This window comes from Pezoporus flaviventris, unplaced genomic scaffold (assembly GCF_033815535.1).
Source record: "Pezoporus flaviventris isolate CSIRO_AGI_PZ_B2104156 unplaced genomic scaffold, CSIRO_AGI_Pfla_v1 ptg000090l, whole genome shotgun sequence".
In the NCBI taxonomy this organism is placed as follows: domain Eukaryota; kingdom Metazoa; phylum Chordata; class Aves; order Psittaciformes; family Psittacidae; genus Pezoporus; species Pezoporus flaviventris.
In genome coordinates, this window is record NW_026892638.1 from 3,217,812 (window position 1) to 3,243,790 (window position 25,979).

The 25,979-nt window shown below is 43.3% G+C and overlaps 1 protein-coding gene across 7 annotated transcripts in view; it reads right to left on the reverse strand.

Annotated features, from left to right (window-relative positions):
* LHFPL2 (LHFPL tetraspan subfamily member 2) overlaps positions 1-25,979 on the reverse strand; it is a 128,922-nt gene continuing 102,943 nt past the window's right edge. For 6 of the 7 annotated variants that reach the window (XM_061475898.1, XM_061475894.1, XM_061475896.1 and 3 more), the window contains 2 exons: positions 17,410-18,194; positions 1-646 (listed from right to left, as the gene is read on the reverse strand). In XM_061475898.1, the coding sequence (XP_061331882.1) occupies positions 390-646; positions 17,410-17,839 (687 nt within the window). In that variant the 5' untranslated portion in view covers positions 17,840-18,194 and the 3' untranslated portion in view covers positions 1-389. Of the gene's footprint in view, positions 647-17,409; positions 18,195-24,902; positions 24,924-25,979 lie in introns of those variants that run through there. The other variant, XM_061475900.1, reaches the window with a different exon arrangement.

Consider the following 25,979-nt stretch of genomic DNA (forward strand, 5'->3'; position numbering starts at 1 on the left):
AATGTGCTGGCTTTTATTATTTTAAATCCAAATTCCTCAAAGTGGACAAGGTGGGTAAGGCAATCCGATCAATCAGAATTTGTCAGTTATAACAGCAACATTCCTGCTATATACATGATTCCTCACCTCCCAGTCAGATTACTGTATTCCACTGTGTCCTGATCATAGAATGAAACTAAAAAAAATCCCCAATATTTACATTCTGCTTTCTTGGGATTCTTTCCCTGATCCTCATTGCTGAGCAAGGGAGAAAGACCATTTCAGTAGTTCGGGGCTGGAATGCATGGGGCTCAATCACACAAATGGTAGAAAAAAGTAAGTGGATCTGCTTGACCAGTCAATGGAAAGCAGATTAAGATCCAGGCACTGGTATCTTTTCCCCACTGGAGTTAAAGGAGGCAGATAAGGTTTTTTCCTTCTTCTATTTCTTCTTGCACTTTGTCACTGGACGTGGCTATTTCAGCTTGCGCCGAGAAGACTGCACAGATGAACGTCAGAATAGTGCCACCAATAGCTGTGTAGAAAGCCCAGCCCACGGAGCAGTCTCCTAGTTTGTAAGCAGAAGCATAAGGTCCACAATAGCTTATTGCTTTCTGGCATCCCCAACCTGCAGGGTAAATTATCAAACCTAAAATAAGGAAGAGGCCTAGAAATAAAAACAAAGACAGGAGTTTAACAAATGACCAGTTTAACACCAAACACAACACATGTTGTAACAGTTACGCTCACTCCTAGGTACCAGGATTAGCAAAAGGCTACCCTTCCTCATCCATCCAACATTTCTTTACTGACTGGTCTCTAGTACACACCATGCCGTGTTTTATCTAAACTTGGAGCTATCCTGTGGTTTTCCTTGTGAAAGGCTTATTTCAGATAATAATGGCCTAGTCCTAATTTTAATCTGTTCCTGCTGCATCCTCTGTTTTCACACATTACTGCTAGGCATACAGAGCTTGCAAAACATTCTAGCATCTCTACCTGTGGTTCATACTTGCACTTTTCAAATACTTACGAATGTCTGCATCTGGTTTTGAGTTTGTGTTTAGCTAGCCCTCACTCAGCTTTATTTAGGCATCATCATAAACATTCTGACCTTTTTTCCTCTGGAGTTTTCCTACATTGATTTTCTTGCCTGGAAAAAGAAAAAAAAAAACAACCAAAAAAAAAAAAAACACCCAACCCAACTCTCACACTGCATCTGCTTATTTGGCCACATTGGGACAATAGAAAAAATTCCACTGCCAGTTCAGTAAACTGCTATTGCAATGAAAGGATCCTGGAGTCAGCCCAGTGCTCAGGTAAACAGTGGGATACTCAAAACAGGTGATTGACTGCTGCAGAGGGAAAACACATTTCTAGTGATGCAGGAGCAAAAGCCACAGCTTCCCATCCTGCTAAACTACCTGAACATCCTGCTGTGCTTCAGCCCAGAAAGAGAAGGCTCAGATTAGATGTTTTACTGATCTGGAGTCCCTGAACACATGATTTGTCTTTGCACAAAGATGAGAAATTTAATCAAAATGCCGAATATGCTAGTGGCTACATTCTGTTTTTCTTTAAAATTTTAATCAGAAGAACAGGAAGAATTAATGAAAAATAGTTTTTGCTTAAACACAACCAGTTCATCTGGAAAATGAGCACAACCTTTCAGATCCCATAAATATTACTGGTTTATTTGTCCTGCACTGTAAAGCCCTTTATTCAACCTGGTGCCTTTATGAAAATAGCTAGTAAAGGTGCTTTCAGCCCTTCTAGAAGTGGGCTGAAAGTTGTACTTTTTATGTATGGTGCTGATTTATCTATTAGATTTCAACTAATCCCCAAATTTCTACCAAGCAGTAAGATAGAAAACAGTTCTCGTTTTTTCCATACAGTAAATGATTACAAAGAACAGCTGGAAAGACTTTTTTTGCATTTTCCTCAGTTAGACTACTCTATTTTACAGTATGTTAGGCTTCTTCAATTGCTTGTTTAAAGAAATTCAGCCAGATGCAAGAAAACTTGCTCACTTGAGAAAGAAAAGCTGGGTCCTAGCTAGTAAGCAGTTCATATACACAAAATGCAAACCCCGTCATCTGTCTAAAGTCAATGTCTATAAACGCCAGACATTTCACAAAAGAAAGTCCTTCCTCCAGCATTTTTCTAACGATGGCACAACATCATGAGCATGAATGAGCTAAATGTCATTATTCTCTGGGGCAGCAAAATCCATTAGTGAGTGATATCCATTCTCTGTGAAGGGATTTCATCACTGCCTACATTCCAGAACCAATGACAAATTTTATGCAGTGTTTCCTGGCTGATTGGTCAAACTACGTTAAGTATAAAATACTGCTTTATCTTGGACAGACCTGGATAAGCTGTGCTGTCATCCTGCTGAGCCCCGCAGCTGTTTCAGACTAAACACCACAGTTCCTTCTCCTCTGTTCATCACTAGTTTCCTGTTCTGTGTAACCGGCATGACCACACTATGTATTTTTCTGACTGTACAGTGGTTGCCATTTTCTCTGATGATCACAAGCCTTTTGATGGTTAAAAATAACTGAGTTAAGAAGCCGGATATGAAATGCCAACATAGTTGCTGCCAACAAGGAAATGTTTCAAGTTCACGTCCCCATCACTCACAAACCAGAGAACCGGTGTTTAACAGCAAACCTGCCTTATGGCTGAGTCATAACCAGCACCAAGAAGCTACATCCTTCTCCACCAAAACTAGAACAACTCTTGAAAGCTACTGGTTGTGTGGTGTATGCCTGAAGCTGATAAACTCAGCCCCCAAGGAGGCTGCAGCGCTGCTGTCAAGTACAGTTATCAGAAGTTTACTGAGTTTCTTTTTTTACAAGAGTACAGAGTATTCCTGGAAAAACACTGACTACAGCCCATAACTTGATAAACTACAGTGGCTTTCTCACACATGAAAACAAAATTTGGAGAAAAGTCTTAACTATGGACTTAAATATGGTCAGAGTCTCACCTGATTTTCTCCTTCAGATAGCTAAATTTGCGAAGCATATACAGGCCTAGCATAAAAAAAGAAAAAAAGTCATGTTTTCCCTACCAAACCTTTTACTACTCCATTTCAGTGCAGACAGAAAGTTTATCAGGACATGCACCTCTCATTTGATGACTACCTGACTCCTGCTTGCTAGAAAAAGTAAATAAAGATAGAATCATAGAATCGTTAGGGTTGGAAAGGACCTTAAGATCACCTAGTTCCAACCCCCTGCCGTGGGCAGGGACACCTCACACTAAACCATATCACCCAAGGCCTCGTCCAACCTGGCCTTGAACACTGCCAGGGATGGAGCATTCACAACCTCCCTGGGCAACCCATTCCAGTGCCTCACCACCCTAACAGGAAAGAATTTCCTCCTTATATCCAATCTAAACTTCCCCTGTTTAAGTTTTAACCCGTTACCCCTTGTCCTGTCACTACAGTCTCTAACAAAGAGTCCCTTCCCAGCATCCCTATAGCCCCCCTTCAGATACTGGAAGGCTGCTATGAGGTCTCCACGCAGTCTTCTCTTCTCCAGGCTCAACAGCCCCAACTTTCTCAGCCTGTCTTCATACGGGAGGTGCTCCAGTCCCCTGATCATCCTCGTGGCCCTTCTCTGGACTTGTTCCAGCAGTTCCATGTCCTTTTTATGTTGAGGACACCAGAACTGCACACAATACTCCAAGTGAAGTCTCACAAGAGCAGAGTAGAGGGGCAGGATCACCTCCTTTGACCTGCTAGTCACACTCCTTTTGATGCAGCCCAGGATACGGTTGGCTTTCTGGGCTGCAAGCACACACTGCAGCCGGCTCATGTTCATTTTCTCATCAACCAACACCCCAAGTCCTTCTCCGCAGGGCTGCTCTGGATCTCTTCTCTGCCCAACCTGTAGCTGTGCCTGGGATTGCCCCAACCCAGGTGTAGGACCTTGCACTTGTCATGGTTAAACCTCATGAGGTTGGCATCAGCCCACCTCACAAGCGTGTCAAGGTCCCTCTGGATGGCATTCCTTCCCTCCAGCGTATCAACCGAACCACACAGCTTGGTGTCATCAGCAAACTTGCTGAGGGCGCACTCAATCCCACTGTCCATGTCAGCAACAAAGATGTTGAACAAGACCGGTCCCAACACCAATCCCTGAGGGACACCACTTGCTACTGGTCTCCAGCTGGACATTGAGCCATTGACCATAACTCTGTGTGTGCGGCCATCCAGCCAGTTCTTTATCCACCGAGTGGTCCATCCATCAAATTGATGTCTCTCCACATTAGACACAAGGATGTTGTGTGGGACAGTGTCAAACACTTTCCACAAGTCCAGGTAGATGACATCAACTGCTCTACCCCTGTCCATCAGTTCTGTAGCCCCATCATAGAAGGCCACCAAATTGGTCAGGCAGGATTTCCCCTTAGTGAAGCCATGCTGGCTGTCACCAAGCACCTTGTTGTTTTTCTTGTGCCTTAGCATGCCTTCCAGGAGAATCTGCTCCAAGATTTTGTCAGGCACAGAGGTGAGACTGACTGCTCTGTAGTTCCCTGGGTCAACCATTTTCCCTTTCTTGAAAATGAGGGTTATATTTCCTTTTTTCCAGTCATCGGGATTTCACCTGACTGCCATGATTTCTCAAATATGATAGCCAGCAGCTTAGCAACTTCATTTGCCAGCTCCTTCAGGACCCACGGATGGATTTCATCAGGACCCATGGACTTGTGCACGTTCAGATTTTTAAGATGGTCTCGAACCAGATCCTCTCCTACAGTGGGCCCAGGGTCTTCATTCTCACAGTCCCTGCGTCTGCCTTCCAAGTCTTGGGTGGTTTGGTCAGAGCCTTTGGCAGTGAAGACCGAAGCAAAGAAGTCATTCAGAACCTCAGTCTTCTCCAAATCCTGTGTAGCCAGTTCTCCTGAGAGCTTCCTGAGGGGGCCTACATTCTTCCTAGTCTGTTTTTTATTTGCTATGTACCTGTAGAATCCCTTCCTGTTATCTTTAATACCTCTAGCTAAGTTTAATTCTAACTGGGCCTTAGCTTTCCTAACATGGTCCCTAGCTTCCCGGACAACACCCCTGTATTCTTCCCATGCCACCTGTCTTTGCTTCCACTTATTATAAGCCTCTTTTTTCAACTGAATTTTCCTCAGCAGCTCCTTATCCATCCAAGGAGGTCTCCTGGCCCTCCTGCTGCATTTCCTTCTGGTTGGGATGCAGCACTCCTGAGCTTGTAGCAGGTGATCTTGAATATCAACCAACAGTCTCGGGCCCCTCTGCCCTCTAGGGCTGTATCCCATGGAACCTTACTAAGCAGGTTCCTAAAGAGGCCAAAGTCTGCTCTCTTCAAGTCCAGGGCAGTGAGCTTGCTGCACACTCTTCTCACTGTCCTGAGGATCTTGAACTTAACCATCTCATGATTGCTGCATCCAAGGCTGCCCTGGAGCGTCACATTTCCAACCAGCCCTTCCCTGTTGGTGAGCACGAGGTCAAGCATGGCACCTCTCCTTGTCAGCTCCTCTATTACTTGCAGAAGGAAGTTGTCTTCCACACAATCGAGGAACCTCCTGGATTGCTTGTGCCGGGCCGTACCGTCCTTCCAACAGATGTCAGGGTGGCTGAAGTCCCCCATGAGAACAAGGGCCTGTGAACATGAGGCTTTTCCTATCTGTCTATAGAGTGCTTCATCCGCAGGTTCTCCTTGATCAGGCGGTCTGTAACAGATGACTCAAATAAGCCAGATCAGCATGCCCACCATGGAAACGGCACTCCCTGGATTTCATGCTAGCTAACAGCAAGTGGAGAGGCACAGGTTTCTCACCAAGCTTTTAGCTCACAGCTCCAGTACCAGTAACAACGGCTGAGCTGCGCAGAGATCCTTTCCTGCCTCTCCCTACCTGCCCAAGGAGTAAAACCATCAAGAGGAGCTTTGCTTTCTGCTTCTCAATAACTACTGAAGAGGAGCTCACAGGCTATAGAGCTCATTTCAATGGCTCCTGCAGCTTAAACAACATAGAAGATGCTTTACCACCCACCAACAGAGCAAACCATGGGCTAAAGCAAAAACCGGCAATCCAAAGCACTTAACTGTCCAACTACCTGTAACCAGAGCAGCAGTTTCCAGAGACCCCCAAGAACAACCTCTCTGTTTCTGGGAAAATGAATGCAAGGGAGGGGAAGGAAAAATGTCCATATGCAAAGAACAAGGTAGGAGAGGTTGTGTTGCTGCTTGGAAAGTCACAGTCTGATTCTCAACAGGCAAAAGGGTTAAATGCAACACAAATAGCTCATCAGTCTCTGTGCTCTTCCAACTTTAATCTACAGAGAACTCCAGAACCATTTTATACAGTACAAAAAACGCAGGCTGCACTTTCTACAGCTAACGGCATAGCCTTGATCTACATCTAATACATGTGCAAGCTGATGCAGTTGAGCAAAAACCACTTAAAGGCCAGGCTGTGACAAGACAAACCACAAAGGGAAAAAACATATAAAGTCTCAGCCCTGGTTTTCTCTTACCAGTGTATGAGAAAGGGCAGAGCCTGGCCAGGTCCCTTACATCTCTTTGCTTTTTTGACAGAAGCTTTAACTGCCTCTATGCCTGCCTTTGTAGCTGCTGCTCAGCACCTGTGGCTCGCCTGCCTGTGGCTCTCTGGTTTTGGTCATTTACTTGCATTACTACAGAGCCTGGCATCTCTGCTCACCATTTTGGCCTCCAGTAGCTGATAATGTGCTTTTCAGGCATGACACGCAGAGACGGGGTGTGAGCTAACCCCGAACAGCACACCAGCAATAGCTTCATCCAATCCATCGCCTGCCGGTTACCTTTTCTTTTACAGCCTCTGCAATGAGACAGTCTTCAAAAACTGTTGAAGGGAGAGAAGTGTTTTGCAGTTGTTTGTGGACTGCACAAAGCAGCACAGGGGCACGTGATGTTGTTTTCTGAAGAGTCCCTGCGGGGGAGGCAGAGGAGGGCGCTGGATGGGGGACACTGAGCCAGAAGCAGATGATCATGTCACTGAATGAAACAAGGTGGAGAGCACAACCGGCAGTTTTCAAGGGGCTGGAAAGGGGAGGCAAGCATCCTTATCCCTGGCATTCATTTATATTCGCTGCACACAAGAGCACAAAAGCAGCTCCTGATAAAATCTAGATTTGTATATAAAAGGTGCTCTCTGGATTAACTATTCTCATTCCCGTGTTTTGTGCATTTGATTCAGTTATTATTACACTTATTCAAATATTAATTGTGTATTTAAGCTGCACTGTGTGGCTTTCTTAGCTATTTAATGCTGTAAATTAAGATACAGGCACTTAAGCTTTTGCTAGCCATAAAAGTAGAAAGCTCGAGTTTGTGTTGTGCAATTTTATGTCAGCATAGTCTGATAAAGCAACAATTATCTCCTGTCAACAGTCTTCCTTGAGACGGATCTGGCAGGAGTACAGTAAATATTAATGATAGAGATTTCTTTTACTTAATAAATCAGGTTTTGTTCTTGTCCCAGTGTCTTTGAAGAGAAGCCAATCTTCAAGAGAAAGAACAGAGAACAAAAATATGCTCTGTCTGAATTAAGTTTCTGCAACAGATCCTTCCAGTTCTCCGTGGCGATGTACAATAAATGAGAGTTTTCATTTACAGACAATCTACCTGTGGAATTATTGCTGTTTGTTCTCCCTGCTGGAAGGAACAAATTCATTTTTGAAACATTACAAACTTTTTTCTACAGGCTCACAGAGTTTGGGCTTGCTCTCTGCTCTAGATTTAACTGGGAGTGCAGGTTTTGCTGTACACATACCCTTGTTCCTACTTCTTAAGTTAGCTCTGTCCCATTTCTTTAAATCAGTGTGATAATTTTTCCATAATGTTTTCTTTATTGTTAGTTGTTACCAGCTCTCAGTTAGTTACCTTTCTTCTTAGGAGTCCTTAGAACACAAGTCTGAAAGATTGCTACACAGTGCTCCCAGATGCCGAAGAATGACAACAGAACACTATTCAAGTTACTGTTTTATCCAGAGACCTCACCTAAAAATCTTTAGTATTAGTCTGTCAGCCAAGAACATTTTCCCATCATTTACTGAAGGCAATTTGCCCACATAACATTTTATTATCAGTCCCTAATTACCTGTTTTCAAAAAGAAGCCCTAAGAAATACAGAATTTAGATGAGATTTAGAATTTACTGGGATTATTAAACTAAAATATATTTCCTGACTACAACAGACAACCTATTAGACATCGGCTGTTCTATATTCAAATGACAGAGAAGCAACTTCTTTCTTCTAAAACACCAAAGCAAAACATTATAGCATACTGGGAAATATCAATGCAAATACAGCAGGCTGCGCAACAGTGCAACGCTGTTTCTGAAGACAGGGCTTTTGCTATAGGAAGCCTTTTTGCGTGTGCATTGAGATCTCTCCCCTTTTAAGGGCCTGGAACTGCAGCAAGCAATTGTTCCTCCTGGCTTTTATACACTGCAGTAGCGCTGCCAGGCTAACGTCACGGAAAACCAGCAGACCCTTCTATCGTTCTGGGCATTTGAATGTCTTATTATGTGCTGGGGTCAGATCTTAGTAAAAGCTTTTTGATTCAATCCTTGGAAGCAACCCTCGAGACAGGGGTTAAGCAGATGCTTGTTTGCTAAGTGAAGGCATGCTATTTAGTTTTGACAGTCTCCTGTGCAGCTGCTGTTGTGCCATATTAAACAACAGCATATACTAACAAAGCCAATTTCCATTGCAAAGTCTGAAACTATCTTCTCATTTCCTAGCAAAATAACAGAAGAAGCTTGTAAATGCTGCTGAAGAAACAGGAAATTAAGCAGCTGTGATCAATGAGGTGGCACTGCAACAGGCTCCCATGGAGCAGCACAACTGAACAACAACAGTTTAAGAAAGGAAGAGAGGAAGGCTAAAGGCAGGGAGGGATCAGACTTGCACAACACCATGCGGGTCGCTTCCTCAGTGGCAGTGATCCTGATTATTCTCATCTTCTGCACAACCACGGAAGATTAACACTCAATCCAAGGGGGTTGCATCAGCCAGGCAAAATAACCCTGCCTTTGCTTCTCGTACTTCCAAATATGTCAATAGGCTGAATACCTGAACAATTCAATGTGTAAAATATTTGTACAGATGTAATACCCCAGCTTAACTAACGGGGGATTTCACATATGCAAACTGTCCCTAACAAACCGCTACGCAGCAGGAATACTACAAGGAGCTTCTGCATGCTTTTGACCTCTTCATCTACCAGCAGACAACCAAAGTGATGGCCTCCTACTCAGCAGCTGTATAGCAGGCACTGTCAGCCCTGTGAAATGATTCAGTAATTCCACTTTAATCAGATCAGAGTTAATGAGGTGGGCTCAGGCCACCTGATGTGGTGGTCTCAGCACTCCACACTAGCCATAGGAGAAGATAAACTCATGTGTCGAGATGCTGAAGGGAGCACCAGTTATGGTTCATTCAGCACCGTGCCCCAGAAGTGCCTCTGCAGCTGCTCTCCATCCCCTTGGTGACTGCTAGACCCACTGAATGCAAGCAGCTGACCACAGGCAAGAAGGTCTTTGCCCAAAAAGAAAGGGGAGGCTCTGCAAGCCCTTACTGCCTCGGAGACGGCCTCTGGCCCACTTGGAAACACTGCACAACGGAAGAAAAATTCCTAACATTAAGAAGGTCAATGCTTCCAAAAGCCTTCCAGGACTCCACACACAATGCAAGTTTACGCAAGCCGGGGGGTTGGGGTGAGTTGGAAGAATGGCTGTTGAGGATGGGGAGGGTTGCCAGTTGGAAATGCATTGAGGCAAGATTCATACCTCTATACCTGCAGCTACTGCAGAGGACTACAGTCATATACAGATTACAGTGTACCTAGGATACCCTAAGCTGAAGTAGAAGAATGAATTGTTTAAAAGTGTAACCAAGCGATGTCTCAAAACTTGCACAGGTATTTTTTTCCCTTTAAAACTGTCTCAGGGTAAGCATTTATCAGAAGAAAAAGCAGTTCCCTAATCACTGCCTTCCCTAAGCTTAGGAAAAGGGTAAGATCCCTACTCTTCAGCAGTAAATTAACTATACTATTTGCTCATGCACCTTTTCCCATTTATTAAAGAAATCGAAGATGGTCATTCATAACACAACCTATGCAAACATGTATACACTTCTTATGGCATTACTGATGTTGGGGTGTGAAAACAGGGACAGGAATACAGTGGGGGGGATCACTGGTGGGAGACTCAACTCTGAAGTATATTTTGTTATCCACAGAAAAATCCAAAAATAAGTCAGTTTATCAGCTTGATGTGGGTTGCTGTGGCAGGATGACATCATATGAGGGATCTGGGGTTTGGGTTTTTTTTGCTATTGGTGTGATCTAACTGCTTGGATTTTCCTGTAACAAAGCCTGAACCTGCAGACTCCTGTTTTCAGGAGAGAGAAGGGCAAATTTGCCATTAGCTTTTAATAATTTTTATGTATGTGGTCAGAGTCCCTGTCAGGTAGGAGGGAAGGAAATGCGGAGACTCAAAGTAAGATCAGCCCCAAGCCTTGCAGTGACATCACTGACTCTGTGCTGGCCACCAGCCATGTAGAGTCATGTCACCACACTATATGAGCTCCCATGCAACAAATGCAAACCCAGCAATTAAGTGAAGTACCTTATAGGGGAAAAGCCAAATGTTTACAAGTGCAGAGGTAACGAAAGACCTCTCCCCCTGAGAGGTGCCCTGCTCAGGCACAGCTGTGAGAGCTGGTCAGCTCTCACATTTTACCTTAAAAGCCAATGAAGCACTGAGTGTTTTTAATTTAGGCTTGCCCAATAAAAGGCTTGAAGCTGCTAAATGAGAAACTGAATTGTGGTGGTAAATTGAGGAGGCTCCTGAGTTTTAGGGAAGAAAGAATCAGGCCATATTAATTATTTCATCCATGAAAGAAGCAGAGCAAAAGACCCAGTACATTTCACACCATTCACCATAATCCTTTCCACTGTCATTCAACCAGTGAGTGCCACGACCTCCAAACCATCAATTGCTTGTGCTGAATCAGCAGAAAGGGAATGAAACCCACCACCTACTGATCACAGCTCTGTAAGAGAGGCTGAGCCAACAACCTGCCTCGACTTAAGCAAAGAGGTAAAAGGGCTGTAGGTCATCTTTGTCATGGTGTTACATTTCCTCAGTACTGTGCAGTGGGATCTGCACATCCCACTGCACAAACAAGACCTTGGGGAGCAGGCAGCAGGAGCTGCAGAGGAACTAAGGCTGAGCAAGAAGCAAAAGGTGAAGGAGGATGCAGCAAGGGTGAATTTCAGGTAGCTTTATGGGTTGTAGAGTGTGCATCATCCGTGTTGTGGAAGGAAGCAAAAGTTAAACCCACTAATTTCCTTCACCATCACACCAGACACACTGAGGACTGGAGCTAAACATAAATTAGACACTCATCCTGAAAGAGGTGCTTTCATCTTTTTTTTTGCATTTGAGTGATTACACAGCATTTGTTGAGCTTAAATATTCTTCTAGTGTTTGCATCCTATATATAAACAGCAGCACCAATCTTGGCTGTAAGGCCTGGAAGCAAAAATCTGACAGAAAGGGAGCCCAGCTATCCCTCTGGGCTCTCGGATGCAGCCAGCATGCTCTTACCTTACATTGCCAGGGCAGAGGTGTAAAGAAGTTCTTGGATTCTCACCCACTCTAGTAGACGTAAGGGATCATGGTGTGTTTGTGCCACAGTGAAACACTTCTCAGTGGGAAGCATGAGAATCTCATTATCTCACCATATAATGGAAGAGATCTATGCTTCCAGGAAAACCAGCTGCCACTTGATCACTGAAAAGCTGGTGGGGTTGTGTATTTTTCTATTGTAATCTGCTAGGTGTCTCCTATTCCCATGTGCCTGCCTTGGTAGTACAGGAGGTGAGCTGACCACCAAATCTAACAAAACACTGAAATCTTCACTTTATTCCTTTGAAGTTACTCCCCCTCTGGCTCAACAGCAACTCAGCACTCGAACTCAATTTTTCTTCCCTAGCATATTCCAATATAGCAATCCCCTTTGCTTGAACTTCCAGCAGCCAAGAGTGTATTAGATGTTGTGCTGGCATTTGGCCATATAGGTTACAGGAAGCACTACACCGCAGACAGCAAAAGCAGTTCAGACTGTCAGGGTTTCCATCAGAAACACCACCCACCACCCCCCCACCCCCCTTTTTCCTTTCTTTCTACCCCAAGAATTCAGAAGTCTGGAATCAGAAAAGAAAAACTCTGAGCTGAACTCAAGAGGAAATATGCTTTTTGAAAAATGCATGCTCTGCATTTTAGAAAGACAAACAAGAAGCTTCCTTGCCTTCAAGGGCAAAATCACTCTCTGTGCTCTCCTACTGCCTGAGCAACTCAGCTGAGTAACAGCTTCCATTGCCCATAGGCAGCATCGTGAGCTCACAAGGCGTTTTCTTCTTTGCTCACCAGTACAGCCCTTTCTCAGACAAAATAATGCATTTTTACAGCATGCTGCTACCTACAACCAAACATTCTGCACTGCTGTGCAACTATCATAATCTATTACATCATGCTCTGACATGGGCATTAGCAGCTTCATGCACTCCTCCCCCCACCCCCCTTCTACGTTTTCTCTCCTCTCCAAGGAGAGGCCTGGCTGACCTCCTGCTTCCTTCTCAGCTTCCTCCTTCGCAGCTCCCAGTGGCCACCTTACCTTCCAGCAGCCTGGAGCCATGCAGCCCCCACACCACGAGCCCACCCTGAGCAGCTGGATCCTAATTCATACACCCCCACAAGCAGCTCCAATCCTCTTCCCCTGCAGATGGTTCCCATCACATGCTGCTCAGGCCATCTTCCTAATCACACAGCCTCCCAAATGGACATGGTGACCAGTAAGTGTAGCACACTGAACTGTTTCTTAGTGCAAAAGATGTAAAACAAACTCTTCCAGGAGCAAAGACAGACTGCTATAGACATAGCTGCCTTCCAACTTGGTTTCACTTCATCTTAGAAAACTGTGGAGAAGTTTCCTTGCATTTGAGGGTAAAGCTGCCCTACTGGAACTGAACTATTATCCAGGTGCTGCAGTAGTTTCTGATAGAGGAATCCTCAAAATGCCACAGCAGAAGACATGAACAATAAAGAAATCATGGGAAGGACAGAGGAATGAATACAGGGGAGATTGTGAGATACCTGGAAAGAGAAAGCACGGCGGGAGAGACTCCACTGCTTCAGGCTGAGCACAACAAGCACCAGGGGAAAAGCCATCTGAACCATCCCCCAGAAGTGCTGGAGGAGAAACTGCTGGGGTGACAGCAGGAAGCCTAAACCTGCAGCATCTGGGCCCTAGCAGACACTGTGTCAAGGTGGCTCAGGGAACCTAATGTTCCAGGCCCACATGCAGCAGCCTTTGAGGACAGAAACCACTGCTTTGTCTGACTGGACGTATACCTGTCAAAGGCATAACTGCCAGCAATGCAGCCTGCTAAGCCTCACAACAGCAAAATGCAGCCAAACTAGAGACACCCCTCAGCACGTGACTGGGACACAGCCATCTGACTAACGCAACCAGATTTCCATATGTTTGGGTTGTTGGAGTTTTTTATGCTTCTGTCAGAAACCCATTTAGTCAAGGCCCATTTGAGCTAGGAGACAGTGGACTGTGAACGGAGAAAGTGGTGAGAAATGGGTGACTCATGTGAGGCCTCCCAGATGAAGCCATCACCATTCTGGAAAGACTTTAGAGGAGAGGAGCTATTTTATCCCCTTCCAGCAAACCTGCCTTGCAATGCAACCCCACTCCAGCGCAGCAGAGCAGGAGTAACAGAAACCAAGCTCCCAAACCCAGCCACCTCCCATACCAGCACCCTTTCAACTCCGCTCTCCCCAGAGGCTTTCCAGGCACATAGCAGTGTAGCTCCCCACAGGGAAACAAGCACAGGTGCCAGCTCTGCCCAGCCATGCTCTTACAGGTTAAAAGAAGATGCCAACAAAAGATGTTTATGATGAACTTCACAGAGTAAACTGTGTCAGAAGCAGATGCTTAACCTGTTTCTGGCCCTTTCCTAAGCTTCCCGCTTTAAGAACAGGCCTTGTTTATATTATTTAACACGAAAGTAAAGTACCCAAGCCCAGTAAGGCTTGTAAACATATATGAAACTCTTACATATACCAATACCAAGATAAGTTAATATAGGATCACCACTTATTTACTACCTATAACTAGGTGATTACTGTGAAAATTTACTTTGAATCGGTTCTTATCAGCTACCATACAATAACATACAGCCTCTTCTAGTCTCTGCGTTTCAAGTGACTCACAGACTGTAAAAATAGAAGACTTTCCCCCAAAAGACATTCAAATTAAAGTCTGCCTGGTCTTCTTTCTGCTGGGTAGTAATTATCTGTTTAATTACATGGCTCCATTCTTTGCACTCTACTGCAGAGAAAAGATGCTTTTTCAGATGAAATGATCCTCAGATAGATACCTCAAAAACTAGGGCCACTGATTACTGTTTCTACAGCTTCAGAATGAATGGCACTGCAGTCTGAAAATGACTGATAAGAATTACATGAGTTTAAACAAGAGCCTTATTTCTTCCTTTATGGCTTTGTATTTCTAATTCTCTCTCACAAAATAATGCCTTTATTCACCAGATATGTATATGGCTCCTTCCTGCTGTCCTAAATAAAGGTTTGCACACTTGTCCGAGGACCATAACAGAAGAGATGCTGCTTTCTGTTCTGCAGTTTCACTGTAGGCATTATCCAGGTCACAACCAGTGTTGCTAGACTGAAAGATATATCCAGTGTTTGTTATTGCTTTTTCATTATGAATTCCTGGAATTAATTAACTTGTTGTATGTTTTTAATTATATTAAATCTCCACTGCAAAGATATAGAGATTTTAAATGAGATTAAGTCTGCAAGATCCTGAGTTCCTGTAGATGACTCCTCCATGGATGCATCTCATCTTTGAAAATGAAATGTTTGACGTACTTGCAAATATTGTACTGATATAGGCTGATAAAATGATTTTGTGAATTCTTCTCTACTCTTATTAAAAGCATAACTGTTCACATTTGAAAGAATGATCTTATGCTTAACGTGACTAAGGCAAGGTTGTATCCAGTTCTCTTGATCAGGGCATTAGTCTTTCTATCATAATGCCTGGATGGATTAGCCATACTGTAAGAACTGTCCTTCCTGAACAACTTCCTTATGCAGTTTCCAAAACTCGGGAACTGAGAAAGTTGAAATTAACAGCTGTGCTAATTAACTGCTAGAAAATAATTCCAACAAAGTATGCAGATGCTACAATGCTACTGACACAAATGTACCAGCGGACCCTGTAAAACTCATCTTGAGAAAACGAGTTGCTAGCCACAAGACACCTGGCTGCAAACACTGGCAGGCATACTTCCCATAGCAACAGTTTCAGTAACATGACCTTTGTATTACCCAGTTTCATGCTGTGTCATTTATCTGAATTGAAAGAAGGCAAGTATTCCTATCCTCAGTACAGCTCAAAAAGGACTGGTCCATTACCTGACATATAAGAAATGCTTTATGGACCATGTTGTTTCTTCTTGAGGTCGCAAGCCTCATTACAGATAGAGCTGGTTTGATACCAAAATAGAATTCACATACATATTCTCACCAATACATGCTGCTGCAAACAGGAACCTACTTTCTGCTAATCTTGATGCTAGACTAGATATTTTGAGATGGTGTCAGAGTTGTAAGTAAAGTTATCTTTTCAGTAGACCCAACTCCGTCATCCCAAACATATACTGATGCTGGTAACCAATCTCTCCCCTTCCATAGAAAAGAAGTAATGACATCTCCTGAAAAACAGGATTCATGGATTATTTCTGAAGTACAGGGCAAAGAAAGCAATAAGCTAAAATCTTCTACTGGCTAAATCTGCACTGCAAGCTGCTTTCTTGCTGCACTGGTTCTGGCAGATTCTGTAAACCAGGCATGACTACAGCAAACCCGGTAATTTTTATCTAAAGGATATTCATCTGCTAATTGTATGTCATCATGCAAGCAAATTTAGGGATTTACTTTTGCCCCAGAAGCACAAACCTTACATTGTGGGCGACATGAAATAAGCAGTACACTTCTATACTGAAGATGCATGAAGTGGAGGATGGTTACAGCCACTGTGCTAGTGTTTCAGGAGCCAGTGTCAGCTGTTCCCTAGCCCATACTGCTGGCTCTGGAGGGCTGCAGCAAGCAGCAAATTCAGTTTTAGCCTATGTCTCCCTGTGTGCTTAGATTAATTCAGGTTTAAACTATAAAAATGAAACCAACCAGCTTCATAAAGGTTTTAACACCTGTCATTACCTCCTGACTAGCCACCACAGACATGTTTGACCACCTCAGTGGAGATCAGGAGGGGAAGGGCTAGATGCACATTTTAAGCAAACAAGTTAAATCTTCTAATTTTTGTTGCAACAAAATGATTTTCATGAATTGAAAACATCTGCTTAAGAGCACAATCAAGAAGGAAAGAGAAGGTGGCCCTAGCCATTCCCTTCCTAAGTCTCTGAGGGCTGCCAGAGGTAGATCAGAAAGAAGACCACTCTCCTCTGGATGACCACACATGCACAGCACAAAAGGGGAAAATCTGCACATGGGACAGGTTCTCCCTGTGGCTCACTGGCATGTACAGAAAGCCAAGTATTTCTCTAACTTGGGCTGTCCAGCATTGGTTTACTAACAGTCATTTAATCTCTGTTAAATCCATGGGTTTAAGCAGAAACACCAAATCTCTAGAACCAATTCATCTTTTCTGACAAAGCACAGCTGATTCTTGGACAGTGAGAAAAGAAGCTCACTGGGGTGTGTAACTGCAGCTGAACAATAAGCTGGCTACAGGAAGAGTTTATCATTAAGGTATTGCTTGTCAAGCTCACAGCCTTGAAGGACGCTGTTTAGCAGGAAATACTGGAGAACTGGGTGTGTGACTGCAGGCTGTTCTTATCCCTGGGGTGGTATTTGTGCTGACCACAGCCACAAAGCCTCTGAGACCCTGAAACAACTGCCTTCAGTCCATGGAAAAAGTACTAAAGTAGCGAGAGGGAAACAGACTGCCTCAATGTATTAACTTTGTTCTCTGCTGGTAACAAAGGAGAGAAGTTTTTGTTACTGAAAAAAATTCAAACAGAGGGAAAAAGCTAAGCAGCAAACAAAAGCAACACTGGTCAGCTCATTTTGGCACACATCAGGCTGCAACTGTGCTGCCAATGTCGATGTATTACATGCTGTGTAGCTATAAATTTCAGTTGTGTTTGAATAAACAACCAGCATATAGAACTGCTCTGGGTCTAATGCTGTCTAGCTGTAGACAGGGCAGAATCACTACATTTCTTCAGCTGAATGGCCCCAAAATTAAAAACTTTAGTTGCTCTCAACGTACACGTACCTGCAATCCCTTGTAGCAGCCCACAGACATTAAAAATGCTTTTCTTCATAATACTCTGCACACACATAGTAAAGACAGACACAAATGCCACGGCACAGAGAATCATGATTCCCACAGCTAGGAAAATAGCAGTTGCCTGCCAGAACCCACTGGCAATCTCATTGAAGTTTTCGGCGTAAGGACCACAAAGTGTGTCTCGTCTAGAAAACTGCATGTGGGAGATTCTGGTGCAGCGCCCATAGATGCCCAGAGTCGGACGGTAAGGTTCCTGTGACCCCCCTGTTCTGTTGTCCACATCCTCAGAGCTTGAAGGCTTTGCTTTGCCGATCAGCCAGTCTGCGCTCATGAAAGCTATGAGCTCTGCAAAAGCCACCACAATACTCAGGAGAGTCCACAGCATTGACCGACACGTTACAATGACATGACACATATTGGTGTCCAGTGCCTGTGATCAGTGCAGCTGATGGTCTTAAAATCCAGGCACAAGGGGAGGAAAAATTTAAGTTAAAAAAAGAAAAAAAGGACTCTAAGAAAATCGCAGTAACTGTTCTGCCTGCTTTTTCAGCTGTCTCAGAGATGCCTAGATGATACTTCTCAGAAGAAAAAGTAAACGGCCCCAAGTTTTGCAAGCAGTGCAGTTATTTGTTCTTTCTGTTCCTCCTTTTTTCTTTCTGGGATGCTGAGCTCTGAAGTACACTCTTCTTTCTTAATATTCATACTGGCACATGATGTTGCAGGCTGGCGGGGGAGGCTGCAAGGACTGCCCACTGTTTGACATCACACACCTACAGGAAAAAAAGAGACAACACATCAGCAGTGAGAAAAAGTCTTCATTTCCACCCCCACAAAGAGCCAAGATCTAGTGCAGATCCACATCAAAATGCAACCGCTCTAACAAGGGCCAGTTAAGGAGAGCCTGCTGGAAACCTCCTGGGTTTGTCCCAGCAGAGCGATTAACCTCTGGCTGCCCAGCAGTACTTACGGTATCTGCTCTGCCCCATCCCACTGTGGGTGTTTGCCAAGCACTTCTCAAGCAAAGGTCTCAGTCACACCCAGTGGTCCCACCCACTCCTACCAGAAAACCATCATCTTCCTCTGGTAGAAATCACTGAGATTGCTGGCAGTTACACTCAGCAAAATACTTGTACATGTTTAAGCATTTCACAGACGCACAGCTCCTGCCTTCAGCTTGGGAAGGCAGCACGTCACGACTTCAGGACAGAAACCAGGCACAGCTCCGTGGGCCATGGGCACCTGGGTGCAAAGGGCAATGAAGGAACCTTGTTCCAACCTTCCAACCTTGTACTGACTGCAGCTGAGCGAGCACCATCCTCAAGAGGAGGCAAACGGGACTACAGCTGGGACAGCCCACCCTGCTATGTGGTGACAGAGCCCATCGCTTTGAAGCCTGAGTTTTGCAGGAAGAGTGCTTCCCTGAGTTCTGTATCCAGGTTTGCACCACTGATTCAGAAAAGCATTTTGCCTGCAGGTATGTCACACAACTCATCTTGAACTGATGCTACCACCGGCAGTCTCTGGAGACTTAACACCACTGTAAACAGGAATCTGAGGAAAAACACCCCAGTTGCAGCCAAGTGGCCAAGAGCCCCAGTAAGAGCGGCTGCCAGTCACCCTGGAGCTTCCTGACTCCTCTGAATTCCCCCCTTCCCAGGGCTTTACCCAAGCCTTTAAGCCGCCTTTGAACAGTAGCTGATGATATTCCCAGAGTTACACTTACCTTAATGCAAGAGGCAATCAGAGATCACTGTACTTCCAACTTGTACCCAAATATTGGCCTCAAAATAACAAATGGGTCATCGCACATACCTCTGTGCTTGAACTGAAACTCTGTCACCTGAAAGCAAGGGTGGGAGCAGGAAATGCCCTCATGTTACTCCCTCTGTGATGAGAATGTAGCACTTCCAAGTTTTCCTCACAAAAAGCAAAATACCAACATTGAACTGGAGACCAGAGAGTCGAGAACCAGATCTGGACCTCACTGCTGGACTGCTGCCAAGCACAAAGGGGTCAGCAGATGCCAGGAAAACAGACATTCCCAGTTTTTTTTTCAGCTTTGTCATGGGTTTGGTATTTATTTCTTAGGAGTCTAGAGCTCAGTGGTTGAATCCTAGTACCACTGCATGTGAAACAAAACACACACCCACAACTTCAACACATTCAGAATTTCATCCAGCAATATCTACTCCCTTCTGTAGTAGTTGTAGTGAATCATCCTCAAGATTTTATCCATATTTGTCTTCCTTGTCTAGATCTGCAGACTCCTTTGGTATTAGCAAACACACAGACTGAAGCTGCTCTGCAACAACTGAATTTTGTCACTCTTAGTTCAATATAATGGCATTGCCTTGAAAAAGGCAAAACATATTTAGTTGTGCTTTTAGCCACACAGAGATAACAGTTCAGCTCAGTTTCCATTCTGGGGAGGAAAAACTGAAGATTTCAAGCAACCTGACATACTGCTGACTTGCATACACCCTTTGTAATAACAGAGAGATGAAGCATCAACCTGCCCCAAAAAAGTTAATTCTCTCAGTATTTCCACTTTAAATAACAATTGGAATGTAGGAAATGTCCACTGCAAACCTACATTCTTCTTATGTCATCTGCACAATTGAAGAGAATTTAATAGAAAATGTCTTGAATTTTGTAAGAGAAATTCCAAATCTGCAGAGTTGGAATCTGTATTTCTGTGCAAGTACCGCACCCATATGAACTCCTCACCTTTGTACTTCAAGGATTTTAATTAAGGTGCAAGAGACATAGGACTTGAACACACATCATAGCTGTTACTGCTTACTCTGTACCTGCTGAACAGAAAACACTGTTTATTGAATACAGATGAGAACAAAGTTTATATTTACCTAAGTAGGTGGAAACTGCAGATGAACACTGACAGCCATAAAGACATGGCACTGACAACAAATATGGGATGCTATATTAGAATCAGAAGAAAAGACCAAACCATGGGCTTCTTTTCCATATGAAATGCAAGCCCATTAATAAATTACAGTAACATTTTAAAACAGAGTATCTTCAGAAAAGTCACTGCATAAGCAAAACAGCCTGTCTAAAGATGATATGGAGGTCATGTCAAATCTCAGGACTTCACTGGAACACATACTGTTTTGCAACACAGGGAAAATTCACAGCACTGAAAAGTTAGTCAATGTCATTAGTAACTACATTTCAATAGATTATATCTCACTTTCCAATGAAACCTTCACAATTCAGCTTTTGCCAGGTAACTAGTCATTTATGATACAAAATGTATCTCCAGAGCAATGTACCTTTATTCATGGGTGAACTGCTTAAATTTATTGCGCTAGCGATTCCTTTGCATGGGAGTACAACTCACCTACAACTCCTTTTTGTGAGCAGATGACAGAAACATATGAAGTAGGATGGCAAGACCAGAAGAGGGGCAGGGGCCACACAAACACAACTTGTTTTCATGAGCAGACAGAAACAGAAAAAGTAGTATGGCACATGGATGAGAGGAGGGGCAGGGCCACTCCTTATTTGTGAGCAAGGAAAGACTGCACCTAAAGTCGTGAAGATAAGTTACAGTTCAGTCACACTTGTGTAACTCTTTTCTGTCCAACTCATTCCACACCTTGAGTCTCCAAATGAACCTATCCAGTTCTCAAGCAACTCCGACAGCATGTTTGTGCATGGGAGCCTTTCCAGCTAGATGACTGCACTTCATGAAGCTTCCCTTCAGCACTCTGCTTGCCCTGTTTCTTCCATTTTTGCTCAACAGAGAAACTCAAGCTAGACCCTTGCAAGCTTGAAAACCTTTAACAAGTTTCTTCCATGACAGAACTGTATGTTCTTTACAGCACGGCACTCAATATCCACTTCCGTCAAAATATTTGCTTTGACAGCCCAAACTCAAAATATACATGGTTCTTTAACCCCTTTGGTATTAACTCATTCAAAATAATTCTGAGGAAGCAGACTACAAAAAGTAAGCTTGCCCCTTAGTCATTTGGGCCTCCCCCTATTGCATTCAATTGTACAGCTGTGGAAGTGGGTGCCCCAAGAGAAAAACAGCCCCGCATACAAGCACTCACATAAGCTGCACACCACAGCAGCTCCCCAGTGTGAGGGTCTCAGCAGTACCATCCCACCCAACCATCGTTCCCCAGATGCACAGCTTTTGGACCGGTCAAAACAAATATTCAGCCTTATTTACTCTGGTCTCTGAATCATGCTCATGGGCAGGCTCTGCCTCAAGTGAAGACTAACACAGTGAAAAGATGTCAGTGAGAACATCAGATCCTCACTGCATTCAGAGAGAATAAAACTGAGTCCCTGAATGCAAAAATCTTTTGGTTGTTTACACTAAGAAAACAAACCATCTTAAAATATCAGCAAAACTTTCTTCCTCTTTGACAGAGAACTTCTGACAGCCAGATACACTGTCTCAAGTTGTATTTTCACATTTCTAGCTAATACTATTCAGCTCTTAACTCTTCCTACACAACACTGCTATATGCAAAGTAAATAAATAACATCTATTTTTCTGAACTAGATAAAGAAACATACTTGCCTCCATTTTGCTTACACTGCCAAACCCAAGAAGTCAGAAGCTGAATAATTATATAAATATAAAATTATAATATTTAAATTCACATTTTGATATTAGAGATGTTGAGCTGCAGGGTCTTCCTTTGGCATACCAGGCAGATAGGAAGGAACAGCTGCAAAGTTCAACTCTGAGTCAGTTACATACCACAGCTGTTTGTTTTAAAAAGGTGTCCTACAAGCAATGTACAAGAGACCCATAAATACTTTCCAGAACAACGTTAGGGCCAGTCTTTCATGTTCCCCTCATGGTTTGACTGAAGATGGGCTCAGGCTAAACCCTATAATTCAGTTTTCGCCCTTCCCAGCCTTGTTCTGTCAGCTCAAGACTGAGAATGAATCATCTTTCGATAAGTGGCTTTGGCTTGTCTTAAACAAACAGTTGGATAGAATGCCACACAGACTGCTGAAACGGTCCCAGTTTGTAAAATAAATCTAGGCACAATTAGACATCTTCTTCTAAAGCTTGCTACAGTCCAAAGCACAGCTACACAGAGGAGTTCCTAAACCTTGTTTACAATACACAAGCTTGAGCATCTCATAACCCCAAATGTGCAAATCTTAGAGGCCTGGGTTCTGCTTTCTCTGAAACATTGTTCATTAGCAGTTATAAACACTGTGAAAATGCTTTGAACTGCAAGAGTGGAAGTGATTCCTATTTATGTTGATGCTTGCAGACTAACTATTTAAAACAAACAGAAAGAGGCTCACACACTAAGACTCAATTACCTCAAGCTGACTCCCACCCAGGTCGACATGAGCTTCCACTTTATGCATCTTCCATCCCTAGGTATTCCTGGACAAGTTAACTGTGAGCTCACCCTCCCTATCATAGTAAAGCAGCCACCAAACTGTGGAGGCAGAAGGAAGAACGCTTGGATGGTGTGGGATGGGCATTAGAGAGTATTCATTTTCTGGGGGAGTGATAACTGTGAGTAAATAAACTTCTCCTCCCAGCTGGTCCCCTCACAGGAGGTGCATTCTTCCAGAAGCTGCTGTCCAGAAGGAGAGGGAAGGCTACAGCTGACTTCCATGTAATTTTCAAAGTAGTGGACCAGACACCAAGCAGCATTTCTCAGGAGATGGCACCAATCCATCTTGCTGAAGGTTCACCTCTGCATTTCTATCCCCAACACTTACAGGTGACTTGCAAATGTAAGAAAAGGTATGTTAATCACATTTCCCTGTCAAAGAGAACAGGGACAAGGATCAGTACTTAAAGAAAGACAAGTTTTCCCAAAAGACTTGGAGTAAGCTTTCTCTTAGACCACAAGGTGCTCTGCTGGCACTAGTTTCTGGTTTCTGAGTACATACCACGGGAAGCACCTGGACTGAGAAGAGAGAAGGACACTTGCATACTTCAGTGTGTCTTTGTTTTGTTTTTTAAATGCAACACATTTCAAAGTCATCAAAAATATTCAGGGTCATATAACAAAAGAAGAGAAGTTGCTTTAAAGCTGAAGTGATTACACAGATTCAGACAAACATCAAGGAATAAGCAAAAGATACCCTCCCCTCCATCCACCTTCATATTTTCATGAAATTATTTCCTACTGAAACAACGTTCCAGAGCAGAGCTTTTTACTTAAAGAACAGAAAGGAAAGCTTTGATTAGTCATCACTTTTGAATTAAAGGAGAGCAAACATTTGCATATCTCATAAATATTTAAACGCTATAAACCTGCACAGGCATATTAATGAGTGCATTATTGTGACAAGCTGTTGAAAACATGCCATACTCTGTTCATAGACAGATGCATTTCACTTATAAAAGGAATGTAGAGTTACAGTATGTCATGTCTTGTTCCTGTTGGCACAATGCAAAATGCGAAATATAACTGAAACATTTTGCAAAATAGTTAAAGCTCACTGAATTATTCTAATCAGATCCCTATTTCCTTGCCATTTCCATTCCTATTTCCATTCATTCGAATTATGTCCTGTTTACTTCAGCCTTTTCCTACCAAAGGCAGAGCTTTTAAATGTAAAATCTTAAATTAAACTATCCCTCATGCATCCAAATGCCCGATTTCTATGTATGCCAACAGATAAAAAATAAAAAACATACGCCCCCCCCCCCCCCCCCCCCCCCATGCTGACAGTCACTGTTTTCCTGAGGTTGTGTGAGATTCTTATTCCATCCTATCCTGCAAGTGGGCTTTTTCTATCATGCTATGGAAAATGTCATCTAAATACAGGTGGATTTGTTTCTAGAATACATCACTGTGTGAATGAAAGGAATATAAAACTTATTTCCAAGCTTAAAAAAAAAAGCAGTTGAAATGTACTATTCTCTTTCTGACCTCATTAAAAGCCATGGCAAAACGCCCACTGACTTTAACTGGGCCAATACCTCACTGAAATATCACTAGAAGAATGAGAGTTTCCAAATTTTCAGACCAACTGCAGGGGAGGTTTAAATACAGGATTCATTTCCCTCTTCCCTCATCCAGACAAAACTTTACTTATTGCCCCCCCACTAAGAGGAGATCAAGCTAACTTGGATTTCCAGCATCTCCTCTGAACCGCAAATTCTCAAGCAGGAGATTTGTTTCATTGTTCTGTATTTATTGACTTACAAAATTCCTTAAACTTACAGCCATTATGTTGAGTTTTGAAAACTTACTTGAGATCTTTTGCAATTCCCAAATTTATTAAAACCTACAAGGCTCAGAAAAAAGCTGATGTGTAGTATTTCTATTGTTGCTATCTCAAGAGAAAATTACACATCACATCAAAAATCATCACTAAGGGAGCAATCTTGGCTACAATTAGTGATGGCCTAACTGCTCAGGAATTTACCAACTGGGAGTGGAATAATGAGTTTCCTTTCCTACTTTGATTCCTCACTAGCTCACAGAAGTCTCAGTCTTCAGGAGTCCCACCTGAAGCCCCCTTTCTTGGAGACCTACAATATCACCTCCGAGGACGCAAATGTTCATTGTGTTGCAATTACTTCTAACGACTGAAAACTACAGCTTCTAAAGGGGTTTGGTGAGAGAGAAAGAGTGGTTAGGAGGAAAACGGGAAGTCAGAAGTAACATACTACTAACATTTGGTAGCAAACAAATCCTTCCTATTTTTACACGAAGGCTTTTTACTTTAAAAGGAAGCTCAGCTTTAGCTGTTTAAATAGTTAATAGTGTGTGCTTGAGCTGAAGCATCAGCCCAGAAAAACTTGGAATCTGATCTTGCTGTAAAAAGCAATTCACTCCCATGAGTTCATCATGACAGATTTGGAACTGCTTTTAATAATTTATGAATACTGTGTTAAGATATTTATTATACTAATATATTGGTTATTGTTTAATATGAGGCTGGTGAGAAAAATAAGCAGGAAAGGAAAGAATGACTCAGTTATGCCACTTCTTAGCAAACTCTAGAGAATTGCTTACTAAAAAGACAATACTAAGACAGGAAAAGCCTCACAAACAGCAGATCAAAGATGCAAGGACTGTTAGGAAGTGGCAGTCTCTCAAACTGAAGGGAAGAGAAGCTGGTTTGGACAAACAAGCTTAAGAAAAAGGCACCTATTGCAGGTGCCTGTTGAAGTTAGGTCAACAGAGGACATCCTACTCTGACCCTCATTTGCCTTAGGCGAAGCAGACACCCTGGCAAACAGCCTTGGTTCCTTGTATGAAGAAAACACTGCTTAGTTAATTCTCAAAAGGAAACTGTGCCATATCTGCTTTCACAGTTGTGGCTGCATTAGCAGAGCAACCACAAAGGTTATGGACCTGCAGCCTGTCTGAACACCCTGGTGTTTATTTTTCTCCCGAGGCAAGAACTAAGGCTGCGCACCTGAGGACTGCCCTTTGTGAGCAGGAAGGACCCAGTGACATTTGCACTGCTGCTCACTGCATATGTCTGTAAACAAACTTCTACATCAGTCATTACCTTCAGAGAGCCACCAGTTAGTAAGTCACCTCACAAGTATTGTCTGTTCCCCAGTTTCATGATTT